Raw genomic sequence first — 22,743 nt, forward strand, 5'->3', positions numbered from 1 at the left:
AGGATTTTATTGCTTTTCACAGATTATTGCACTAGTTTCATATGTAGCCTTTCTGCTTACCTCTTTGAATACAATCACCATTCTGTTGACAGGTTAATCTTAAAAAATAAAACAAAAGACTCCAGCTCCTATTTCAAAGCTTCTTTGCTCAAAAACACTTAATGAGAAACAACAACAAGACTTAACGGCTACCCATTTCTCACCAGATTAAATGCACGTGCCACAACCTGTCATCCAAGGCTCCTTTCTAGTCTTATTTCCTTACTGTTCTTCCAACTCCGTTCAAATCGCCCTTCTACTCCTTGGCCTTTCCTCGCTCTCCTCATCTCTGCAGCCTCTCCGCATATGCCACCTGCCCCAGGATTTTCCTGATCCTACCTCCAGTGCCCTTCACTGCTCCCACCTCTGAATCCCTTCAACGCACTCTATGTTTTTCTCTAAGGCACACCAGGGCGTTTGTGAAAACGCGTTGTCTCCCTAATCCCTGTTGAGATCCTTAGTTGTCTCTGAGTATTCACCTTCCCTACTACGCGGTGCCCACTCAAAAGAGGGGTGCAACAAATACTTGTCCATTTGAACTCCAGTAAACCCCGAGGGCAGAAACTTTGGTCTTTTGTATCCCCAGTGCCTCCACAGTTCTTGGCACATAGTAGGCTGCCAATGAATATTGTTGAAGGAATTGAACGTCCGAACTGCAAGCCCTGCGTGGAGCCCTGCCGAGCTCCGGCAGATACAGGAGGGGCCGATCGCACCGTGCCGGGGATGGAGCAGGAGGCACCACCTCTCTGGCATGGCGGGATTGAGGCTTGGCGTCCGGGACAAGCTCTGCAAGCGCGCTCCACCGTCCTCCTCTCCGTGGGCCAGACGCCGCAAGGGTGGCTTAAACCTGCCTTATTGAAAAAAAATTTAAAAACTGCTGTCTATATTATATGTCTGTGGATACACACATTCTCATATTACCGACATTACGTATATACACATATGCATGCATAAAATACACAAATATACACAATACCTATCCAGGTATGTACATACATATATAATTAGTAAATACATAAATATAAATAAATATAGATGTTCAGCCTTAACTCCGACAAGGTTAGCATGACCGGGAGGACGACGGTGACGCCCCCTCGCTGGTCTCGGACAGCAGGACAGGTGTCCGCGCGCTCGGCTTGCAGGCGCCCAAGGCTCGGCTACTCGCTGCGGGGCTTGGGCCTTCCGGGTTTCCGTCCGCCCCTGCCGCCATTGGCTGGGTTCGGCTCAGCTGACAGGCGGCGGCTGGGCTGGGGAGCTTCGAGGATGGCGGCGTCTGGGGCGCTGATACTGCGGGAGAGCCCCAGGTAGTTGTTTGGCTGTTTGGCTAAGCACGTGGGGTAGCCGTGCCCCAGGTGCCTCATCCGCGCAAGGGTGTCCCTGCTGCCTGTTGCCTCGACGCCGTGGCGGCCCCGGGGCGGAAAGGGTGGGCGTAGGGCTGCCGAGGGCGAAGCGCGGGCCCCGCAGGTCCGTGGAGAAGTGCATGGGACCCTGTGACTCCCCCACCTTCTCGGTGGTTCAGTTGCGTGGGGCTCACAGCGCCTGGCAGCTGAGGTCTGTAGGAAAGAATGTGGCCTGTGTCACCGTTCACAGACTCCGATAACAGAAGTGCCCAGGTGCTACCTTGAGTGCAAATCACGGGGAAGGGTGTTCCGTTTCCATTTTCTATTCTCTTTCAGACCTGATGATGATGAGATGGGCTCACACTGGTGCTGGAGGGTCTTTAATACCTAACACGTATTAATATTCCCCTTTAAATCAAGAGCGAAAAGGCCTCAGGCCAGGAGTTTTTGGCTGGTAACCAGACGTATTCAGCTAGACTTCGGTAGCATTGCTTTGTTTCAATTTTATTTTTAGTTAATTTCTATTTAATGGTAGGTAAGGTTGGCTGTCCATGGTGGTCATATAAAGTTCCCTTCTTAAATAAAATTATTTGAGTAAGATGACTCAATTTAGTGAAAAATAAATAATATTGCAGGTGATTGTGTGGATACAGAAAAAGTATTGAAGTATATGACAGATCATTGAAGTTGAAAAATTATTTCTTTGTGCCTAGATTGGGCAGAAATCTTCCTGAAGAGAGTTGTCATTTTATAGTTTTTCCTTCTTCCTGGATTTCTATGGTTCTTACAGCCGGTTTCTTTTTTCATACCAATGTCCTGGTGAATATACACTACATCAGTAAATCCAATATGGTGCAGTGGAATTGTTCCTTTCACATCATTAAAAGTTGATTATTACAATTGACACAGGGTTTTAAAACAACTGTGTAATTAGTGACCCCAAATGACTTTGTGTGTAGTATTTTTTTTTTTTAATCCATTATTTGCCATGCAGTATTTATGTTTTTGGTGTAATTGCCTTAATTGTGCTTCCCTCCTCCTACTCCTTTCAGAGTTCCATTTTGGATTAAGTAATTAAACATCCACTGCTAAATTCATGTCATTCCTCCAGAGCCCAAGCTTCCCTTAGTAGTTTGCTTTGCCCATGGGAAAGAGAACATTTGCTAAACGTGCCTTTTCAACAGAAGTAGTTTTGGGAAGGATTTTTTTTTTGGAAATGTTCAGATTGCCTTGCCTCTTTTACTGGTGGCTGTCAATGTTTTTCTGTATTTCACTCAGACTTACCATATAGAAATCAGAGTTGTTGAAATAAAAACTTATAGACAACTACAGCAAGTACAGTTCATCTTGGAAAACTCATTTTAAAACTTTGTTTTATGAATTTATTTAGCATGAAAAAAGCAGTGTCGCTGATAAATGCAATAGATATAGGAAGATTTCCTCGATTGCTCACCCGAATTCTGCAAAAGCTTCACCTGAAGGTTTGTATTTTTGTGTTTCTATAGCTTGATTCCACTGAAACTCTGTGTTATTTGGAGAACTTTTTGCCCAGGATTGTGTTCTCCAATGTGTTCTCAGGAACACTGGGTCTATGGAAGATATCATAATGGTCCATGGTCAAAAGTTTGGGAATCTCTTTCTTTAATAAAGTTAATTTTTTTGATTATGAAACTTTTCAGAGTATTTTACATGCTAGTGTTTGTGGTAAATATTCAGGGGCGAATATAGTGTGTAACATTTTCCAAATGTGTTTGGACTTGGAACTGTTTTATCATGGTGTATATTTTGGGACTGTTATTCTGTGGAACATGCTTTCGGAAAATTCTGATTTCATGCTTTCATTCTTCCTCTTAAAAATAATTCTGTGATATTTACTATCAACCAATATTTAATCTTTCATTTAATTTTGTTTCTCTTTCACTTTTACTTCAAAGGTATGGTTGTTTTACACATCACTACTTGGTCACCAATCCAAGTTAATTTTTTATTAGGTTACAAAAATTTAGTTTTATCCAAAACTTGTTTATGGAGCACCCACTAACTGCTCTGCCTGGTGCCAGGCATCCGCACCCAATGAGAACTGGAGACTGTTGCACTTTCCTCTTCTTTTTTCAGCCAGGAGCCATCCCCAAAGCCATGCCCTTTCCCCCTCTGAAGTGTCTCTCAAATCCAGGTTCTCCTTATAGTCTTAGTTCAGATCCTTATTATTTTTCCGTTGGACTACAGTAGTTACCTTCAAATTGGTATCCCTGCCTGTATGTAGTCTTCTGCCTTCCTATTGCTTCTTCCTAATACTATTCCAGTTATCTTTCTGAATGTTTTTTTTTCCTAAAAAAAGATCGTATTTTTACAGTGTTCAAAGCCATCAGTGACTATCACATGGAGAAAAGTTCAAAATCCTTAGCATTGTCTTATAATGTCATGAGACCCATTACAAAATGACTGCAATCTACATTCTCCCCACTTTGCAAGTGCTGCAGTCACACTGTACAGTGCTCATTTACTATTACATGCCATAAAATTTTTCACCTATGTGTTTGTGCATATACTCTTCTCCTCACCTACAAATGTTCTTCTTCCCTTCTTTAGTGAGTAAACTGTTCATCTTACAAGGATTTCACATCTCACTTTCTGTAGAGTTTGTTTTTCTCTCTTCCGTGTTTCTAAACATTCTCCTCACTTTAGTTCTGCATCATAAGTATTTGTTTCATGATTAGAGAGCAACCAGATTTCTAAACCTCTTCACACTCTTCCTGTCTCTGGCCTTAAATATCTCGAGGATCAGTTCTTACTCATCTTTATGTTTCCTTTACCTAACACATTGCTGCTTATACAGTTGGCACTCAGTAAATATTCTTAGAATTAATTCCTTCTTTGCCATAAGAAACACAAAACAAATGTAGGTCCTCTAAATTTCTGCCTGTAATTTGGGATGTAGTTGGAAAGAGAGGAGGAATAACAACAATAGTAGCAACATTCTGTGGTATTTGCTATTTATAAACATCGACATTGCTCCCTCTGTAACTGGTACTGTTCTAATGACTTTATATTATTAACTCATCTAATCCTTACAACAACGTGAAGTAGGTACTATTGTTACCCTTATTTTATACATTAGGAAGCTCAGATAGAGATCAATTAAGTAACTTCCCCAAGGTTATATAGCTTGCTTATAAGGTAGTTTGGCTCCAGGATCCATTCCCTTACCCCATTAGACTAAACCTCAAGAAAAAGTATGAAACCTTATCCAAATCAGCCCAAAAGTGAATGATGCAGGCGATAGATACACAAATCCTGCTATATTTCCTGAGCTGGGGCATGCTTTCTTAAATATGTAAAGCAGTATGGGACAAGAAACTCTTATACATATGTTTTGCTCTTCATACTGAGGGACGATGAAACATTTGCAGGGAAAATCGTGATGGTGTTTTCTGACCCTCTCAGTCACCTCTGGAGTTGAGAATAAGTTAATATCTGTCTTAGAGTTAACCGAATGGCTGAAGCATTCCACAGAGGTGCTTGAATCCTCTGCCATCAGATGTAGGGGAATGGAGATAAGAAGATGTGCTTGTTGAGAACTGAAGCAACTAAAGACAAAAATAGGTATATAAATACTTGCTTGCTAAGAAAATGTCAGGAAAGATGTAATTTTTTTTTTTCCTGGACAATTTCAGGGGATGATCTTGTAGAGGGGCTCCTAATGTGATAAGGGCTCTTAAAGTTGACAGTGAATTTCAGAATCTGCCACCTTTTGTATATTCTAGTTCTATCAAGTTGCCCTTTGTCTAGAGATAAGCAGAGCCCTTAGAACAGTGGTACTTGAGGCAGGTAGATCAATAAAGAGGTTTGGAGATTTGGTTTCCACTCTAAATGTCATTAGCTTGGCACTTTGATTTTTATCAAGTTTAATCTCATTATAGGCAGAAGATATCTGTTTTTGTCCAGACTGGTTCCTTGGAATTCCTGTTGGGAATAAACATGAGGAAATTAAGACAGCTTAGGTATAGAATATGGACACACCTGAGCGTGAATCTAGGAGTTCTCTTTGAACTGGCCATCTTCCTGGTCCTTTCTAGCTTATAAAAATACATGGAGTTTTTTTTTTTTTTTTTTGGTTACAATTTGTGGAGAGTACTGCTGGCACCCTGGGTACCTTGATATTAATGTCCAGAGACTTTTAAATATGTTGCGATGTGAAGGACAGTCCTGCCTAAAGAATTATCCCATTTAATATGCCAATGGTCTGCACTGGGAAACACTGAGGGAAGTCAGATGAATTTTCATAGCTGGGAACGTTAGAAATAAATATTTGTGGCCTCTTTGTCAAAAATAGCTGTCACAACTCATGCAATAAAAAAATCTCATATACTTAGCTTTATAGGAGAGACTTTTAGGCTCTCATACAAAGCCTATTGATGTGAGTATGCCTTATGTCTAGTTCTGAGAGGTCAGTTATCTGGGTTCCTGACCAAGACAAACTGGGGGATAAGGGTGCTGCTATAATGGGACAGATAGGAAATTTCGGGAAATGACTGATCATGGAATGAAATGGAAGACTTATGAAAAACAGGCACAAGAAATATAAAAGCACAGAGGTGTAAGGGTTTTTTTACTGAAGTGAAATATCATTTATCTCAGCAGTTCTTTAGGATACTGTAGCACAGAATGTTGATGCTCATAATTATGACCTGAATCAAAACAAGAAATTAGTTTAATCCAATTTACTTTGTTTACAGAAGTCTAGATTGGGAGCCATACATTTTAGAAATTTACAAATTATTAGTTTGCTTTCACCATGGATTTGTTTTTCTTTAAAGTTTTCATTCCATATATGAATACATGAATCTTCTGTCAAGTACGAATTTTGAATACCTAAATGTGTGCTAATAGATTGCTATTTGTATTGTAGGCTGAGAGCAGTTTCAGTGAAGAAGAGGAAGAAAAACTTCAAGCTGCATTTTCTCTAGAGAAACAAGATCTTCACCTAGTTCTTGAAACAATATCATTTATTTTAGAACAGGTATTTTTATTGTCTCACATTTCCTAACCATTGTTTGTTTACTACATATTTGTATTGCTGTGATATCTATAACATTCTGATGGTTTTACAAAAAGTGTGCAAGATAGAAGCTGTGCATATATTTTAAAGAAGAATTTCAATATAGTAAAAAATATTTGAATGCATGATTTCTTTCCACAGTTTTTCATTCTACAAAACAATCTTAATGTTAAGCCACTTTAGTAAAGTATTTGACAATATGAATGGAGACTTCGTTGACTTGAGACAGTTATAAAAGATTTGAATTTATTGTTACTTGGTATAATAATTTGCAAAATGAACACATTTTATTTTAGAAATTAAATAAATGATTTGGTAGGATATATTTGACTAGGATGATAAAACATTTAGAAAAGAAGTATTATCATAATTCTTCCTACTGAGCTGTCCTTCTGCATCCCTTCTTCTCATCTAATTTAGTTCATTATTTAAACTTCTGTTCAAGTCACATCTTCTTTCCTTCAGCCTTGGTCCCTTGTACTTGCAGTTTTTCTTTATTTGGATTTCTTTTATCCTTGGCTCATTGCAGTAGAGCACATTGTCAGTCTTTCATTGTTTCACTTGTCAGTTATGTCTCCTTTACTAGAGTTTGACTTTCTGGGGGGCCAGGATCATATTTTTTGTGCATCTTTTATAATCCTAGCACATTGCTGGGCTTAAAATAGATACTCAAATTTCTTTTGGTTGATTAAATAGAATACCCATGAAATAAAACTTTAAGTAATACTGTAGCTTCATGAACATTATAATGAACAGATACTGTTAGGAGGACAAGATGCCAGGTACCTATTACAGCCTTATACAGATTATAGATCATATAGAAAACTGTAGTTCCTACTGTTGATGGGCCTTCAATAGAAGAAAAGGAAAATTGAATAGGATAACGCAGCATGGGGTTTATGGTAAAGTTGTTCCAGAATAATGTAAGAAACAACAGGTACCACTGTTAACAAATTCTATAATTTTGTATTAAATATTACCTAAGAAGTTGATAGATGAAGATAGTTTTGAGAAAGTGCTTCTTGGAAAAATTCTTAGTTGGGAAACAAAACTGTTGCATACGTCTTTGAGAAATTAAGTGAAATAAATAAATGAAATTTTAACTAGGGTACTGTATTAGTCCATTTTGTTTTGCTATAACAGAAAACCTGAGATTGGGTAATTTATAAAGAACAGAGGTTTATTTGTCTTACGATTCTGGGACAGCTGCATCTGGTGCTGGCCTCAGGCTGCTTCTACTCATGGTGGAAAAGCGGCAGACAGCCGGCAGGTACAAGCAGATCACATGGCGAGAGGAAGCAAGAGAGAAGAGAGGGGAGGTGCCAGGGTCTTTTAAACAACCAGCTGTTGTGGGAACTAACAGAGGAAGAACTCACTACTCCCTCCCCTAAGGAAGAGCATTAGTGCATTCATTTGGGATCTTTCCCCATGATTCAAACAGCTCCCAACACTGCCACATTGGGGATCAGATTTCCACGTGAGTTCTGAGAGGACGATAATCCAAACTCCATCAGTTTACGTAGCCAAGGCAAAGAAGTTTTTTCGTTATTTAGTAGATTTAGTACTACTTTAAGACACAGGCAAAAATGAGAAAGTTTAGTTTGAAGAATCTAGGCTATTTAATCCTGAATTTTCTAGCCTTTGGTTGTATATATTATAATTTGTACAGTAATCAAAAATGTCTGCAATAGGAATATGAAATATTGTTTTGATTTAAATTTAAAAATAATTTTGTATTAATTACAGTTCAAAGAATCTGATGAATGTGAGGGATATATGTAATTTTTTTCTCTTTAATAGGCAGTATATCACAATGTGAAGCCAGCAGCTTTGCAACAGCAACTAGAGAACATTCATCTTAGTCAAGACAAAGCAGAATCATTTGTCAATGCTTGGTCTTCTATGGGTCAAGAAACAGTTGAAAAGTTCAGGCAGAGGATTCTGGCTCCCCACAAGGTATAGGATATACTCTCCCAAAGATATTTTTCAATAATGTGCATTGTAAATTATTATACCTTTAGAGTTTTTAAAGTGATAATATTTTGTTGAGAGGTAAAGTCAGGTAAAAGAAAGTATATATACAATATTCCTATACAATTATTTCCACATATTAACATATTTGCTACCACAATGTGATTTAATTTTATTGCCAGCTTAAAATATGCCTCCATAACTTAAGAATAGGAATGTGACAGTCTTTTTTCTTTTTTCCCCTGAGTGCTTGTGCAGAATGGGTTAGTTCTTTATCTGTGTCCCTATACAAAAGGCTTATTATAATTTTTTACTGAATCATATAATTGTTTTCATGTGTCTGGATTAGTGGTTAGCAGAATACCTTGCAGGCAGTAGGTGCTCACTTAATATTTGTTAAATTGAGTAGCTAATGGTGAATGACATGGACACTTTGGAAAAAATATAAAATAACAGTGTTATAAAGCTCTTTAGTAGCCTTCAATTCACTTTTGATGGAGATTGAGATGATCATATAGGTTTTGTCCTTTTTTCTATTAATATGTTGCATTACAATCCTTAATTTTCAGATGTTCATCCAACTTTGTAATTCTGGGATAAATCACATTTGGTCATGTTTTATAACCCTTTTTATTATTTGGCAGGATTTGATTTGCTAATATATCGTTAAAGATTTTTCCTTCTATATTTATGAGGGTCTGTAGTTTTCTTGTGATGTCTGGCTGGCTTTGGTATCAGGGTAATACTGGTTTCATAAAATTAGTTGTGAAGTGTTGCTCTCTACTCCTCTGTTTTCTGGAAGAATTTGTGAAGGATTGGTATTATTTTGCATTTACCAGCAATATATGAAAGTTCCAGTAGTTCCAAATCCTTGTCAGTGCTTGGTAATGTCAGTTGTTTTTATTAAAACCATTCTATTAGGTTTGTAGTGGTATGTTGTGTTTTTAATTTGCATTTCCCTAATAACAAATTATGTTGATGGTCTTTTATGCATTTACTTGTTAACCATACATCTTCCCTGGTGAAATGTCTATTCAAAACTTTTGCCTAACTATAATATTTTCACATTATGACAGAAGTCTTATTATATTAATATAAAGAACAATCACAGGTATAAATCCTAGCATAGGGAAAGGCATGGGGATTTTTTTGGTTGTTACAATGTGTGGCAGGTGTTTGTTTTTGTTCTCTTAAGTTTGTGAGTTCTTTATATATTTTGTATAGGTCCTTTGTCAAATAGGTGATTTGCAGATATTTTCTCTCATGTGTAACTTTCCTTTTCATTCTCTTAACAGTGTCTTTCCCAGAGCAAAGGCTTTTAATTCTGATGAAATCTGATATATCAATTTTTTTCTTTTCCTGATCCTACTTTTGGTTTTGTATCTAAGAATTTGTAGTCTAATCCTGTATCTAAGAATTTGTAGTCTAATCCAATGTCACAAAGATATTCTCTTTTGTTTTCTTCAAAATGTTTTATATGTTTATGTTTTACATTTAGGTCTTTGATCCATTTTGAGTTAATTTTGTGTAATACATAAAGTGCTGGTCAGAATTCATTTTTTCTGCATGTGGATGTCCATTTGTTCCTGCATAATTTGCTAATAACATTATCCTTTCATTACTGAATTTCCCTGCCCTTCGTCAAAAATCATTTGACTTATTTGTGTGAGTCTTTTTCAGGACTCTTTATTTGATTTCATTGATCTGTTTGTCTATCTTCATGCCTATATTGCACTGCCTTAATTAGTGTAGCTTTATAGTAAGTTTTAAGATCAGGTAGTGTGAGTATGCTTAACTTTGTTCTTTTTTTTTGTAATTGTTTTGGCTATTCTAGTTTCTTTGTTTTTCCATATAAATTTGAAAATCAGATTTCCTTGAAATCTGTTCTGATGACTACATCTACAAAAAATCCTGCTGGGGTACTGGTTGAAATTGTGTTTAATTTATAGATCACTTCATGCGGAAATGACTTTTTAACAGTATTGACTGCATCTCTCCATTTAGGTTGTCTTTGAATTCTTTCATCAGTGTTTTTTATTTTCAACATATGGATCCTGCACGTTTTGTTAGATTTGTACCTACATGTTTTATTTTCTTTTGAGCTGTTATAAGTGATACTCTTATTAAAATTTTAGTTTCCAATTGTTTATTGCTATTATTTAGAAATACAATTGATTTTTCTATATTGACCTTCTCTCCTTTGACCTTGGTAAATCCACTAATTAGTTATAGCAGTTTTTTTTTTTTTTTTGTGGATTCCTTGTGATTTTCTTTGTAGGTAGTCATATCATCTGTGAATAGTTTTATTTCTTCCTTTCCAACCTATACAGCTTTTGTTTGTTTTTCTTGCCTTATTTTGCTGACTAGGACTTCCAGTATGATTCTGAATAAGAGTGGTTAAGTCTGAACATCTTTGCTTTGTTCCCAGTTTTAGGAAGAAAGCATTTAGTCTTTCATAATTAAGTAGGATGTTAGTTGTAGGATTTTAAGAAATGCCTCTTTATTGTTTTCATCTCTCTCCTTTTTTTTTTTTGTAACTCTGCATTCTAACTGCTCTCAAGTGTCCTCCACATCTGTTTCATTTATCAATTCTTTCTTCATTTAACAATCTCCATTTAAAAAAATCTCTTCTTGCTTTTTAATATTAGCCTGTTCTTTATTTGTATTTTTCTTTTTTTATAGGATCCATTTTTTCTCAGACTTTAGTAATCAGACTATAGTTAAAAACGTTTTTTCCCTGCTTCCAATAGTAAGTCATTTTTTAGTGTCTTCTGGATGGTAGTTTGTTTTTTTAAAGTATTATTTTTTTCCCATAGGTTGTATTACATTAGCTTCTGTTTAAGAAATGGTTTAATCAGTTATCATATCAAATATGCAAAAAAGGAGGTGAAGGACATGATTAATTGTACATTGATTGGCCTTTTGAGAATGCTGGTTATTAGTTTTTGCTAATTCTGAGTACATGATAGGATAGCTAATACATTATTTTAATGCCTTCTATACTTAATTAAGATAATGTAATAGAAAATATTTATTGTGTTTACTGTGGGCCAAATACTGTACTAAGTTCTTTAAATCTCACAAAACCCATTAATAGTTCTAGTTTATACTTATAAAATTGAGTCTTAGAGACATTAAATAACTTGCAGCTAAGTAAGTGGCAGAGTTGGGATTTGACACTAATAGTCACATTTCTAAGCCATTATGCTTTACCAACACATAGATGTTAGTTGGAGAATTCTTCGGTCAGGCATTATGCAACACAATTTATGTAGTTATGTGTGTGTATGTTTCATATGTTTGAAAAATAAGGAAATAAAACTTTAGAAAGTATAAGTAACTTTACCATGTTATCCCAAGTGGCCCATGATGAAGCTGAGATGAGAATCAGATCTATCTTCTAAGTGTTGTCCCTTTTATGTCATGCTGCCTCTGGCAGCTATAATGCTATCTTCCTTTTTCACCCCTATAACTGTTTAGGATATATGTGTGCAAATAGATCATGTCATTTAAATTGTAACAAAAATATAAGATATTGACTTATTATATAGTGAACAAAAGGTGTATGACTTTGTTGTCTTATGGTAACTTTGGGGCTCACCCAGGAGAATTTGTGTGGTGCTTAATTCTAAATTCAAAGAGAGTAAGATTCAATTAAATAATAAGTTGAAAAAATCAAAAGGTATTTATTTTTATTAATTCAGTCTTTAAAAACATCTCTTTTTTCAGCTTTATTGAGTTATGGTTGACAAATAAAAATTGAATGCATTCATACGTGTGTACATTGTGTACTGATGACCACAACTGAGTTAATCAGCACATCCATCACCACACATCATTAGCCCCTTTTTTTGGTGTGTGTGTGTGAGGGTATTTAAGATCTACTCTCTTTGCAAATTTCAAGTAGGCAATACAGTATTATTAATGTATTGTACATTAGATTCTCAGAACTTATTTGTCTTATAACTGAGAGTTTGTACCCTTTGACCAACATCTTCCCATTTCCTCCACAGCCCCTGGCAACCACCGTTTCACTCTCTGCTTCTATGAGTTCAACATTTGTAGAATCCACATATACTTAGATCATATAGTATTTGTCTTTCTGTCCCTGGCTTATTTCACTTAGCCCAGTGTCCTCTAATTTCATCCATGTTGTTGAAATGGCAGTATCTCCTTTTTTAAGGTGGAATAATATACCATTGGATAGATATACCACATTTTCTTTATTCATTTATCCAACAGACACTTATGTTGTTTCCATATCTTGGCCATTGTGAATAATGCTGCACTGAACATGGGGGTGCAGCTGTCTCTTCAAAATACTGATTTCATTTCCTCTAGATATTTACCCAGAAGTGGGATTTCTGGTAGTTCTAGTTTTAATTTTTTGAGGAACTTCTATACTTTTTTCCGTAATGGCTGTACTGATTTGTATTTCTGCCAGCAGTATACAGTGGTTTCCTTTTCTTCATTTTCTCAGCAATACTTATATCTTCTTGGTTGCAGCCATCCTAACAGATGTGAGGTGAGATCTCATTGTGATTCTGATTTGCATTTGCCTGATGATTAGTTATGTTGAGCACCTTTTCATAAACCTGTTGGCTGTGTGTATGTCTTTTTTTGAGAAATGTCTATTCAAGTCCTTTGCCCATTTTAAAAATTCGGTTTTTTTTTGCCATTGAGTTGTGTGAGTTCCTTATGTATTTTGAATATGAACCCCTTATCAGTTATGTGGTTTGCAAATATTCTCTCCCATTCCCTAGGTCGCCTTTTTATTGCGTTGTTTCCTTTGCTGTGCAGAAGCTTTTTCAATGTAGTTCTACTCGTTTATTTTTGCTTTTGTTGCCTATGCTTTTGGGGTCATATCCAAAAAATCATTGCCAAGTACAACCTCAAGGTTTTCTTCCAGGAGTTTTATGATTTCAGGTCTAACATTTAAGTCTTTAATCCATTTTGAGTTAGCTTTTATATATGGCATAAGGCTCCAGTTTCATTCTTTTGCGTATGGGTATCCAGGTTTCCCAGCATTATTTATTGAAGAGACTGTCTCTTCTCCATCGTGTATTCTTGGCACCCTTGTCAAAGATTAGTTGAAACACACCTTTTTGTTTTTTGTTATTTATCTCTAATAAGTGAAAGAGGGAGATTAAAAACTAATGTTAATGATAGCTTTTTGCAGGATGTGATAAAAGGGACTTAAAAATTTTATCCCGTCTTACCTTTTTTTGGCACTTTATCTTAACCTCTTTGGTGACTTGAAACTGAAATGTCACCACCACTTGTTAGAATTTGTATTCTTCCTTCTTTTTTATCAGTATCGACTGTCACCAGTGTTGTTCTAACAGAGTTTTCTGTTTGATTTTTGTTTTAATGCCTGTGTAGTCATAACATTTATTAAATTATGAATACCTTTTCAGATAGAACTTGAATACTATGTTAATTTCATTGCTGAGTAGTATTCTATTGTATAAAAATATCACAATCTGTTTATGCATGTTCTTGTTCATGGGTTTTTGGACTGTTTCCAGTTTCTGGCTACTGGGAACAAGATTGCAATGAACATTTGTGTACAAGTCTTTTTATGGACATATGTTTTCATTTCTGTTGGGTAGATATCTAGGAATGGGATTGCTGATCTCTCAAGCCAAAAAGTCAGAGGCTTTCTATTTGAATTTTAGCCACCCCATGCTACATGGATTGGGAAAAGTCATATACATGTGTATCTCTCACTTTGCGTGATTCCTTTCTTTCAAGAGTCAAATTCCCTTTAATTCTTCCTGCTTTTAGTCATTCTCCAATGTCTTCAAAGTTTTGTTTTTAAAAAATATTTTGTCTAGAGGGTATAGTTTTTATCTTCAAGGAGGTTAGTGTGATATAAAATATTTCCCAACCATTACTAAATTAGGAAGTCCAAAAGTGATTCTTTTAAACTGTCTTTTTCTATCTTTCCTCTGCTCCAAATCTGCTAAAGGATTTCCATGTTGCTTATACTAGAAGTCAGAGTTCTTACAATTACCTTTCAGGACCTACATGATCTATAGACCTCCTAAGCTTATACTACCTATCTTGTTGACCTTTACTTAACATCCTCCACCTGGCTCACTCTGTATCCCTCTAATCTCTTTAACTCAACAGTTCTCCAGATGGTCGGCTCCCTTACCTTCTTCAGATCTGTGAATGTGACATTCATCAGTGAGTTTTTTCCTGATTATCCTAGTTAAAAGTGCCCTACCTCTATTGCAGTTTCTTATCTCATTTTTCTCCATAATATTTATTATTTTATTTTTTCGTGGCTGGCTGGTACAGGGACATGAACCTTTGATCCGTAATATTTGTCCTTATCTGTTCCCTATATATTTTACCTGTTTACTTTTTTATTGTCTGTCTCTGCCACTAGAACATAAGCTTCACAAAGCTGGGAATTTTTGTCTGTGTTGTTTACTGCTGTATTTTCACTCTTTAACGGCCCTTGAGGGAGAGTGGATTCTCAATCAATAATTGTTGAATGAATATCACATAAAGCAAAATATTCCTGCTTTACAAATTGTGCTGTTCTGATGTTCAGTTGTCAGGCTAAGGCTCAGACCCTTAAAACCTGTTGTACAGACTGGGTCACCAAACCCTTACATGCCAGGCTGGGTCACCAAACTCCTCACGTACAGGTTGTGTGCGAGGCAATTGGGAAAGATCCCGGGAGCCGTTGGCAGATGACACGAGCTGAGTCCTCAGCAGCAGCAGCAGCAGCAGCGGTGGTGGTGGCTTTCTGGAGCATGCCAGGGGCCCTGGCAGCAACAGCCTCTAGCAGCAGTAGTGACATCCCGGGGGCGGGGGGCACTGTGGATCAGAGCCACTCGTCCTTTATACTTAAGTCTGATAACCCAGAACACCTGGCTGCACATGCACAATTACATTAGACACATAACCAAGGAACAACTGGGTGCATGTGCATATTTACGTCAAATGCTCTGGAAGATTCTGAACAGCTGAGGGACGCTGACCATTTACTTTCATTTTCCCTACATCAGTCTATTCAATTTTATTATAAAGAAGGATATTTCTATTCATTGGTGGAGAAAAGAACAGTGAAGAAAAGAGGGTGTGAACTGTATTTTATATTTCCTGATTTTTTTTTGCATGTTTTTATTTTGGTTGTATTTTAAGCCTCTTTGTGGTTCATTTATTTTATGGCTTTTGAATTTTGCTAGAATACTAGATTTCAGTCATTTAAAAATTTTTCTCTTTAAAAGTAGGAATATAGGAAGAATTGCTTTAACTTGAAACAGATAGAAATTCTCCCAGAAGAAAAGGTGATGGATTTAGCTGTTGATGCAGCAATCAATTTAAAGAGCTTTAGATCTAAGAGACCCTTAATCAGTCTTATTTGAAACATGAATGTATTCTCTGCTTCATAAGTAATGGCTGAAACCAGAACCATTAACAAATTGAATAAAGATTTTGCTAATGCCAAAGAACTTTGCTATTTGCAAAATTACTCTTATTATGTCATAGTATTTAAAGATGTGCATTTGCTAAATAGAGTTGATATACTTTTTCAGGGTGTTGCCAATTGTGAGAGTATTAATTGAATGACATTTCAGTGCCCTCAAACTTGTACTACTGTCTTTATACATTCTTGGTATGTGGAAGTGTCAATTTGAAAAATGATTTACTGATGTTTTCCCTCAACTCCTTTACAACTTGTATATGAAGACCAGTCTCATGCATAGGTACTTTGTTTAAGTCTGTGGGTCAAGGGGTATAATTAAGTTCCTTGTCACTCAGCAGTGAGACTAGGTTGACTTTTGTGGTATCTAAACTTGAGGATATAGGATAGGAAATATCCCTAAGTTGTGGTTATAATAAAACATTTGCACCTCTTATTATGATTTGATGTAGCAGCAACATTAAAAGCACAGAGTGACAAAAGGAGGGCATTGGCTTACTCACTTCTGGATTTTTTCATAGAGCAGCGTATTCCTGATGTCCTCTGGAGACTGCCTGTATTAGACTGTTTTGTGTTGCTATAACAGAATACCCGAGGCTGGGTAATTTATAAAGAACAGAGGTTTGTTAGGTTCATGATTCTGGGACAGCTGCATCTGGCGCGGGCCTCAGGCTGCTTCTTCTCATGGCAGAAAGCAGCAGGCAGCCAGTGGGTACAAGCAGATCACATGGGAGAAGAAGCAAGAGAGAAGAGTGGGGAGGTGCCAGGGTCTTTTAAACAACCAGCTCTTGTGGGAACTAATAGAACAAGAACTCAGTCATTACTCCCCTCACCTAAGGAGAGCATTAATTTAATTCATGAGGGATCTGCCTCCGTGACTCAAACAGTTCCCAACACTGCCACATTGGGGATCAGATTTCCACATGAGTTCTGGGAGGACAGCACATCCAAACTCCATCACCACCTAATGGGTAGCCGTTTTGGATATTTGTGCTTTGTGGAGATAGGCAGTCATTCAGGTTCAGGATAACTCATAAATTTAAGAATTTTTTTTGCATCTATGTGATATATTATTGTAATATATTCACATCCATGTAATATAAGTGCCATATTGCATACCAGTCATCTCTGAGATTCTGACATTGTCCTTTCTATACTAATAGATGCCACAGTAGAGCGTTCTTTCTCTGGGAGGCAAGCAGTAGTGTGGCTTGGTCCTTGGTGGCTGATCGCCTCCTGTTCTTGCCAAGGACTAGAAGATGGCAAAGAGGGTGAATGGTAGCAGGTGGCTGAATATGTTCTCCTGTTTCATCAATACATTCCTTCGTTACAGCCTTTAGTACATTGTATCTTTTAAAAAGAATTTAAAATTATAACTTGCGTGGTATAAACTGAATCATTTCAAATTGTGCAGTTCCATGAATTTTGACAGATGTTTACCCATGAGATCACCACCATAATTAAGATACAGAGCATTTGTGTTACCCTTAGAAGTTTCTTCATGTCCCTTTGCAGTCTTTTCCTCCCCTAATTGAGCCCCAGGCAACCACTGATCTGCTTTCTGTCACTGTGGATGGCATTTTGCAGGATTTTATATAAATGGAATCATATAGATATGCTTTTTTGTGTGTGTCTGGCTTTGTCTGCTGAATGTAATGATTTTGAGATTCATCCATTTTGTTGCATGTGTTAGTAGTTTGTTCTTTTTTATTGCAGTGTAGTATTCTACTCTGTGGATATACCTCATTTTGTTTATCCATTCACCTGTTGATGAACATTTCGGCTATTTCTAGGTTTTGGCTATTATGCATAAATCTGCTTTTAACATTCAAGTGCATGTTTCTGTACAGGCCTATAGTTTCTATTTGGTAAATTCTTAGGAGTGGTTTGGCTGGGTTGTAGGGTAGGTATGTTTAACTTTATAAGAAACTGCCAAACATTTTTCCAAAGTGGTTATATACCATTTTACATTCCAACCTATAATATCTATATCTAATTTTATCTATATCTATATCCTGGACAACACTTGGTATTGTTAGTCTTTTTCATTTTAGCCATTTTAATGGGCATATGGTAGTATGTCATAATTTTTATTTGCATTTTCCTTATAACTAAAGATGTTGAACATCTTTTTTATGTGTGTACAAATTTTTGCTCATTTTTATATACATTTCTTTGTCTTATTATTGAGTGATAAGAATTCTTTATGTATTTAGGATACAAGTTCTTTGTCAAATATATGTATTGTGAAAATTTTATCGGTCTGTGGCTTGCTTTTCCTTTTCCTTAATGGTAACTTTTGAAGAACAGAATTTATTTTTTATTGAAATGTAATTGATTGTACATATTTGTGTGGTATAGGGTTGACTATTGGTATTTTTGTATAATATGTGATGAGCAAATCATGATAATTAGCATATTCACCATTGTAAAACATAATTATTCTTTGTGTCCATTAACCAATTTCTCCCTAAACCCCTACCCCTCCTCCTTTCCCACTTATAGTAACCTCAATTCTGTTCTCCTTCTGAAAGTTCAATGTATTATTGTAATTTTCTTCTTTCTTTCTTTCTTTCTTTCTTTCTTTCTTTCTTTCTTTCTTTCTTTCTTTCTTTCTTTCTTTCTTTCTTTCTTTCTTTCTTTCTTTCTTTTCTTTCTTTCTTTCTTTTTCTTTCTTTCTCTCTCTTTCTTTCTCTTTCTTTCTCTCTTTCCTTCCTTCCTTCCTCTCTTCCTTCCTTCCTTCCTCCCTCCCTCCCTCCCTCCCTCCTTTCCTTCCTCCCTTATTCCCTCCCTTCCTCCCTTTCTGCCTCCGTCACACTTATGAGTGAGGACTTGCGGTATTTCTCTTTCTGTACCTGGCTTATTTCAATTAACATAATTTTCTTCAAGCTAATCTATGTTGCTCTGAATGGCAGAATTTCATTCTTTTTTATGGCTGAGTAGTATTCCATTGTGACTCTCAACAAATTAGATACAGAAGGAAAGTATCTCAAAACAATAAAAGCCATATATGACAAACCCACCACCAATATCATCCTGAATGGGGAAAAGCTGATACTTTTTCCTTTAAGAACAGGAACAAAACAAGGATGCCTGCTCTTACCACTCCTATTTAACACAGTATTGGAAGTACTAGCCAGAGCAGTCAGGCAAGAGAAAGAAATAAAGGGCATCCAAATTGGAAAAGATGAAGTCAAATTGTCCTTGTTTGCACATGACATGATCTTATATATAGAAAAACCTAAAGACTACCAAAAAGCTCCTAGAGCTGATAAACAAATTCAGTAAAGTAGCAGGATACAAAATCCATATACAAAAATCAGTAGTGTTTTTGTATGCCGACAACAATGTATCAGAGAAATAAATCAAGAAGCAGGCCCATTTACAATAGCTACAAGAAAATAAAATACTTAGGAATAAATTTAACCAAGGATGTGAAAGATCTCTACAATGAGAACTACAAATCACTCCAGAAAGAAAGTAAAGAACAGAATTTTAAAATTTTCAAGTCCAGTTTATATTTTTATCTTTTATGGTTTATGCTTCTAACGTCTTATCTAAAATCTCTGCCTTTCCCAGGATCACAAAGATTTTCTTTTGTGTAGAAGTTTGATAGTATTAGCACTTATATTTAGGTCTGTGATCCATTTTGAGTTAATTTTTGTGTTTGGTGTGAGATAGGGGTTGTTCATTTTTTTTTCCTGTACAGATTTCCAGTTGTTCCAGTATTATTTGCCTTGGCACATGTGTTAGAAATCAAGTGGTGGGTCTATATGTTTATACTTTTGCTAATGCCACATTGTCTTGAATGCTTTAAGTATTAAACTTGGATAGTATAATTCCTGCAACTTTTAACAAAAATTGCTTTCTGATCCTCAAGCCGCCTGATTGAAGGCTTTTGCACTTGCTATCCCTTCTAACTGGAATAATCTTATCCTAGATAGCAAGTGTTTGCTTTCTCTCTTACCTTCTTTAGGTTTTTATTCAATTGCTTCTTTCTCAGTGAAGTCTTTTCTGGCCACTTTCTTTAAAATTATAAACCTTCTCCACTACTTATCTCACCCTGTTTTTATTTTCCTCCTTAGCACTTAGTACCATACTGTATTGTGTACTTATTTATCTTTAATGTCTCCTGACTCATTTGAATGTCAGCTTCATGAAGGTAGGTATTTCTGTTCATTTTTTCACTGTTATACCCTCAAGCCTAAAATAGTACCTGCGACAGAGTATATACTCAATGATTACTTGTTCAGTCAATTTGTAGAACAATCACAACACTGAACAGGTAATGCCAGAAAGTTCTGGTGTCTAACAGTGGGAAGTGATATGGAGTAACTTACCAATTCAGGACAATATACTGATAGTATCTGTATGATGAACAGCATTGCTTATTATAGCTGTGACAAGGGCGAAAGGAGTTTCTGAACTGGTAGAGGTGTCCAGGGTAGAGATGGCAGATCTGTGGCTTTAGTCTGACCAGCTTTACAGCTACCAGTGTCTCATTGGCTTTTGGTGAGTTTCAATGTTAAGGATCTCTTCTCTTACTCTCTTAAGTCCCTTGATGGACAGGGTAGCACCTTCATCCCAATGCTTTCCTTTCTCCCATAGGAGATTCTTAATGTATATACAAATATCTATTTTTATATGTTTTCCATCAGTACCATTAAAATTCTTTTAGTGTGCTAAATGCAGACTTTAATTACCTGACTAATGGACATTTTGATATAAGTCCCTCTCTACTTGCAGTTAAAACTTAAGCTTTGGCAGTATGGCCAACGTTATTTTGCAGGCCTGATTGGTGTAATCTTTATATCATTTTGCCATTGTTTCTTAAAAATGAATAGAAAACTAAGGTGAAACTCTGATTCTACTGATAAGAAATGTAGGTTTCGTGAAATTAATATGATTTGCATAGAGGCAGGAATCATTAGTATCCTGAAAATACCAGGGTTTTTCTCAGGTTGAATGCTTCTTGGTTTAAGACTGATATATATATAAATATAATGTTTAAGAAAACCACATACATAGAATGCTGGAAATTGAAGATTTGTCTTAAGGCGATGGTGTAACTTGATTTTAGCCCAGGGGGTGGTAGAACCTCCTTTATTATTTTTCTGAGTTTTAGACCTTCCTCTGGTTAGGAATCTGTTATATACAAAAGTAGGTAACTACCTATCTGCATTCCTTCTATTAAATTACTTGGTAATTTAATTACCATATATAATGTTGTTCTGTTTGCAAATTTGTTTTGAATTCCAAAAAGCTGGACTTTTAGAATCCAAGTTTATAAATCGAGCACTGTAAGCTTAAAAATGGGAAATAAAACTTGGGATCTCCTGGAGGGCCTCCAAATGACAGATTGTTTAAAACATTGCTCATTTGATTAATGAGCCTATTTTAGCTGATTTTAAGTACCTTTTTCATATTCTATAGCATTTTCTTTCCAAAGAAAATAAGGTAAAATATTGAGGTGTGATCACCTGTGCTACAGTATTCTCTGATATCTGGAATGTTGTTTCCAGTGCAGGGTGCTCTTAATTGTTGATATCATCCTGTTTGCTTTGGCAAACTCTTGTTTCCGGAGAAATAAGTCACCATACAGTATGATGGAAAGAATGGAAACATTTCTATCTTAGACAAATGTAAAATTACTCTGAATCTATTATTTTAAACAAAGCTTTAACTGCATACACATATGAGGGGTCTTCAAAACGTTCATGGAAAGATTCGTATTATCTTGTAATTCAATTTTTCCACAGATTTCTTGGAGTACCCTTGTAGATAAACACATTATTGAGAAATCATAAATATGACTCCTTATAGATTCATAAGTTTATCTTCCCAGGAGATACTACTTTCTTGGTGATACAGGTTTATAATGAGAAATGCTTCAAAAAGCTAACCATATAAAACAAATTATGCTAAATTGAAAAATGCCCTTGTCCCTTGTGTGAAAGATTTAGAAAAAGTTCTTATTTCGTGCTTCATTCTATATGTATAATTTTAGGAAACAAAGAATATGGAAAAGCCAACTGTAATTATAGGGGCTTTGTGTGGGAATGGGTTTGCTTTAAATGCCATAATCTTACACCTAAGAATGGGGTATTATAAATATGAACTTAGCCAATTTTTCATAATTATTTATATTTATTAATCTTCATTCTCCTCATCTTCATGTGCCCCCTTTAAAAAATTAGCTTTTTTTTTGGATGTGATTATAGTTACATGCTGTTGTAAGAAATAATACAGAGATCCCATCTACCCCTTACCCAGTTTCTTCTAATGGTAACATCTTACCTGAGTGCAGTTCAATATCATAACCAGGATATTGGCATTCTTATAGTCAAAATACAGAACATTTCCATTACCACAAGGGTCTCTTATGTTGCCCCTTTATGGCCACGCCCACTTCCCTTTCCTGCCTACTTTATGCTCTTCAGCCAACCACTAATCTATTCTGCATTTGTATAATTTCATCATTTTAAGAATATCATCTAAGTGGAATTAATACAGTATTATAATATTCTGGGATTGACTTTTTTCACTCACCATAATTCTCTGGAGATTCATCATGGTAGTTGTTATGTTTATCAGTAGTTCATTCCTTTTTATTGCTAAGTAGTATTTCATGGAATGGGTATAAAATAGTTTGCTTAAGACTTGGAAGGACATCTGAGTTGTTTGTAGTTTTTGGCTATTACAAATAAAGTTGCTTTAAACGTTTACGTATAGGTTTTTGCATGAGCGTAAGTTTTTATTTCTCTGGAATAGATGCCCAGGAGTTCAGTTCATGGGCCATATGATAGTAGTAAGTTTAGTTTTTTGAGAAACTACCTATATGTTTTCCAGAGTGGCTGTATCATTTTAAATTCCCACTATATGTTTTCCAG

General features: G+C 36.0%; 1 protein-coding gene across 5 annotated transcripts in view; it reads left to right on the forward strand.

Annotated features, from left to right (window-relative positions):
• The first annotated feature begins 1,261 nt into the window (after positions 1–1,261).
• COMMD10 (COMM domain containing 10) overlaps positions 1,262–22,743 on the forward strand; it is a 207,098-nt gene continuing 185,616 nt past the window's right edge. For 4 of the 5 annotated variants that reach the window (XM_063086798.1, XM_063086795.1, XM_063086797.1 and 1 more), the window contains exons 1-4: positions 1,262–1,343; positions 2,770–2,860; positions 6,289–6,399; positions 8,239–8,394. In XM_063086798.1, coding sequence (XP_062942868.1) covers positions 1,303–1,343; positions 2,770–2,860; positions 6,289–6,399; positions 8,239–8,394 — 399 coding nt within the window. In that variant the 5' untranslated portion in view covers positions 1,262–1,302. The remainder of the gene's footprint in view (positions 1,344–2,769; positions 2,861–6,288; positions 6,400–8,238; positions 8,395–22,743) is intronic. The other variant, XM_063086799.1, reaches the window with a different exon arrangement.

The sequence above is a fragment of the Cynocephalus volans genome, chromosome 2 (assembly GCF_027409185.1).
Source record: "Cynocephalus volans isolate mCynVol1 chromosome 2, mCynVol1.pri, whole genome shotgun sequence".
Classification (NCBI taxonomy): Eukaryota; Metazoa; Chordata; class Mammalia; order Dermoptera; family Cynocephalidae; genus Cynocephalus; species Cynocephalus volans.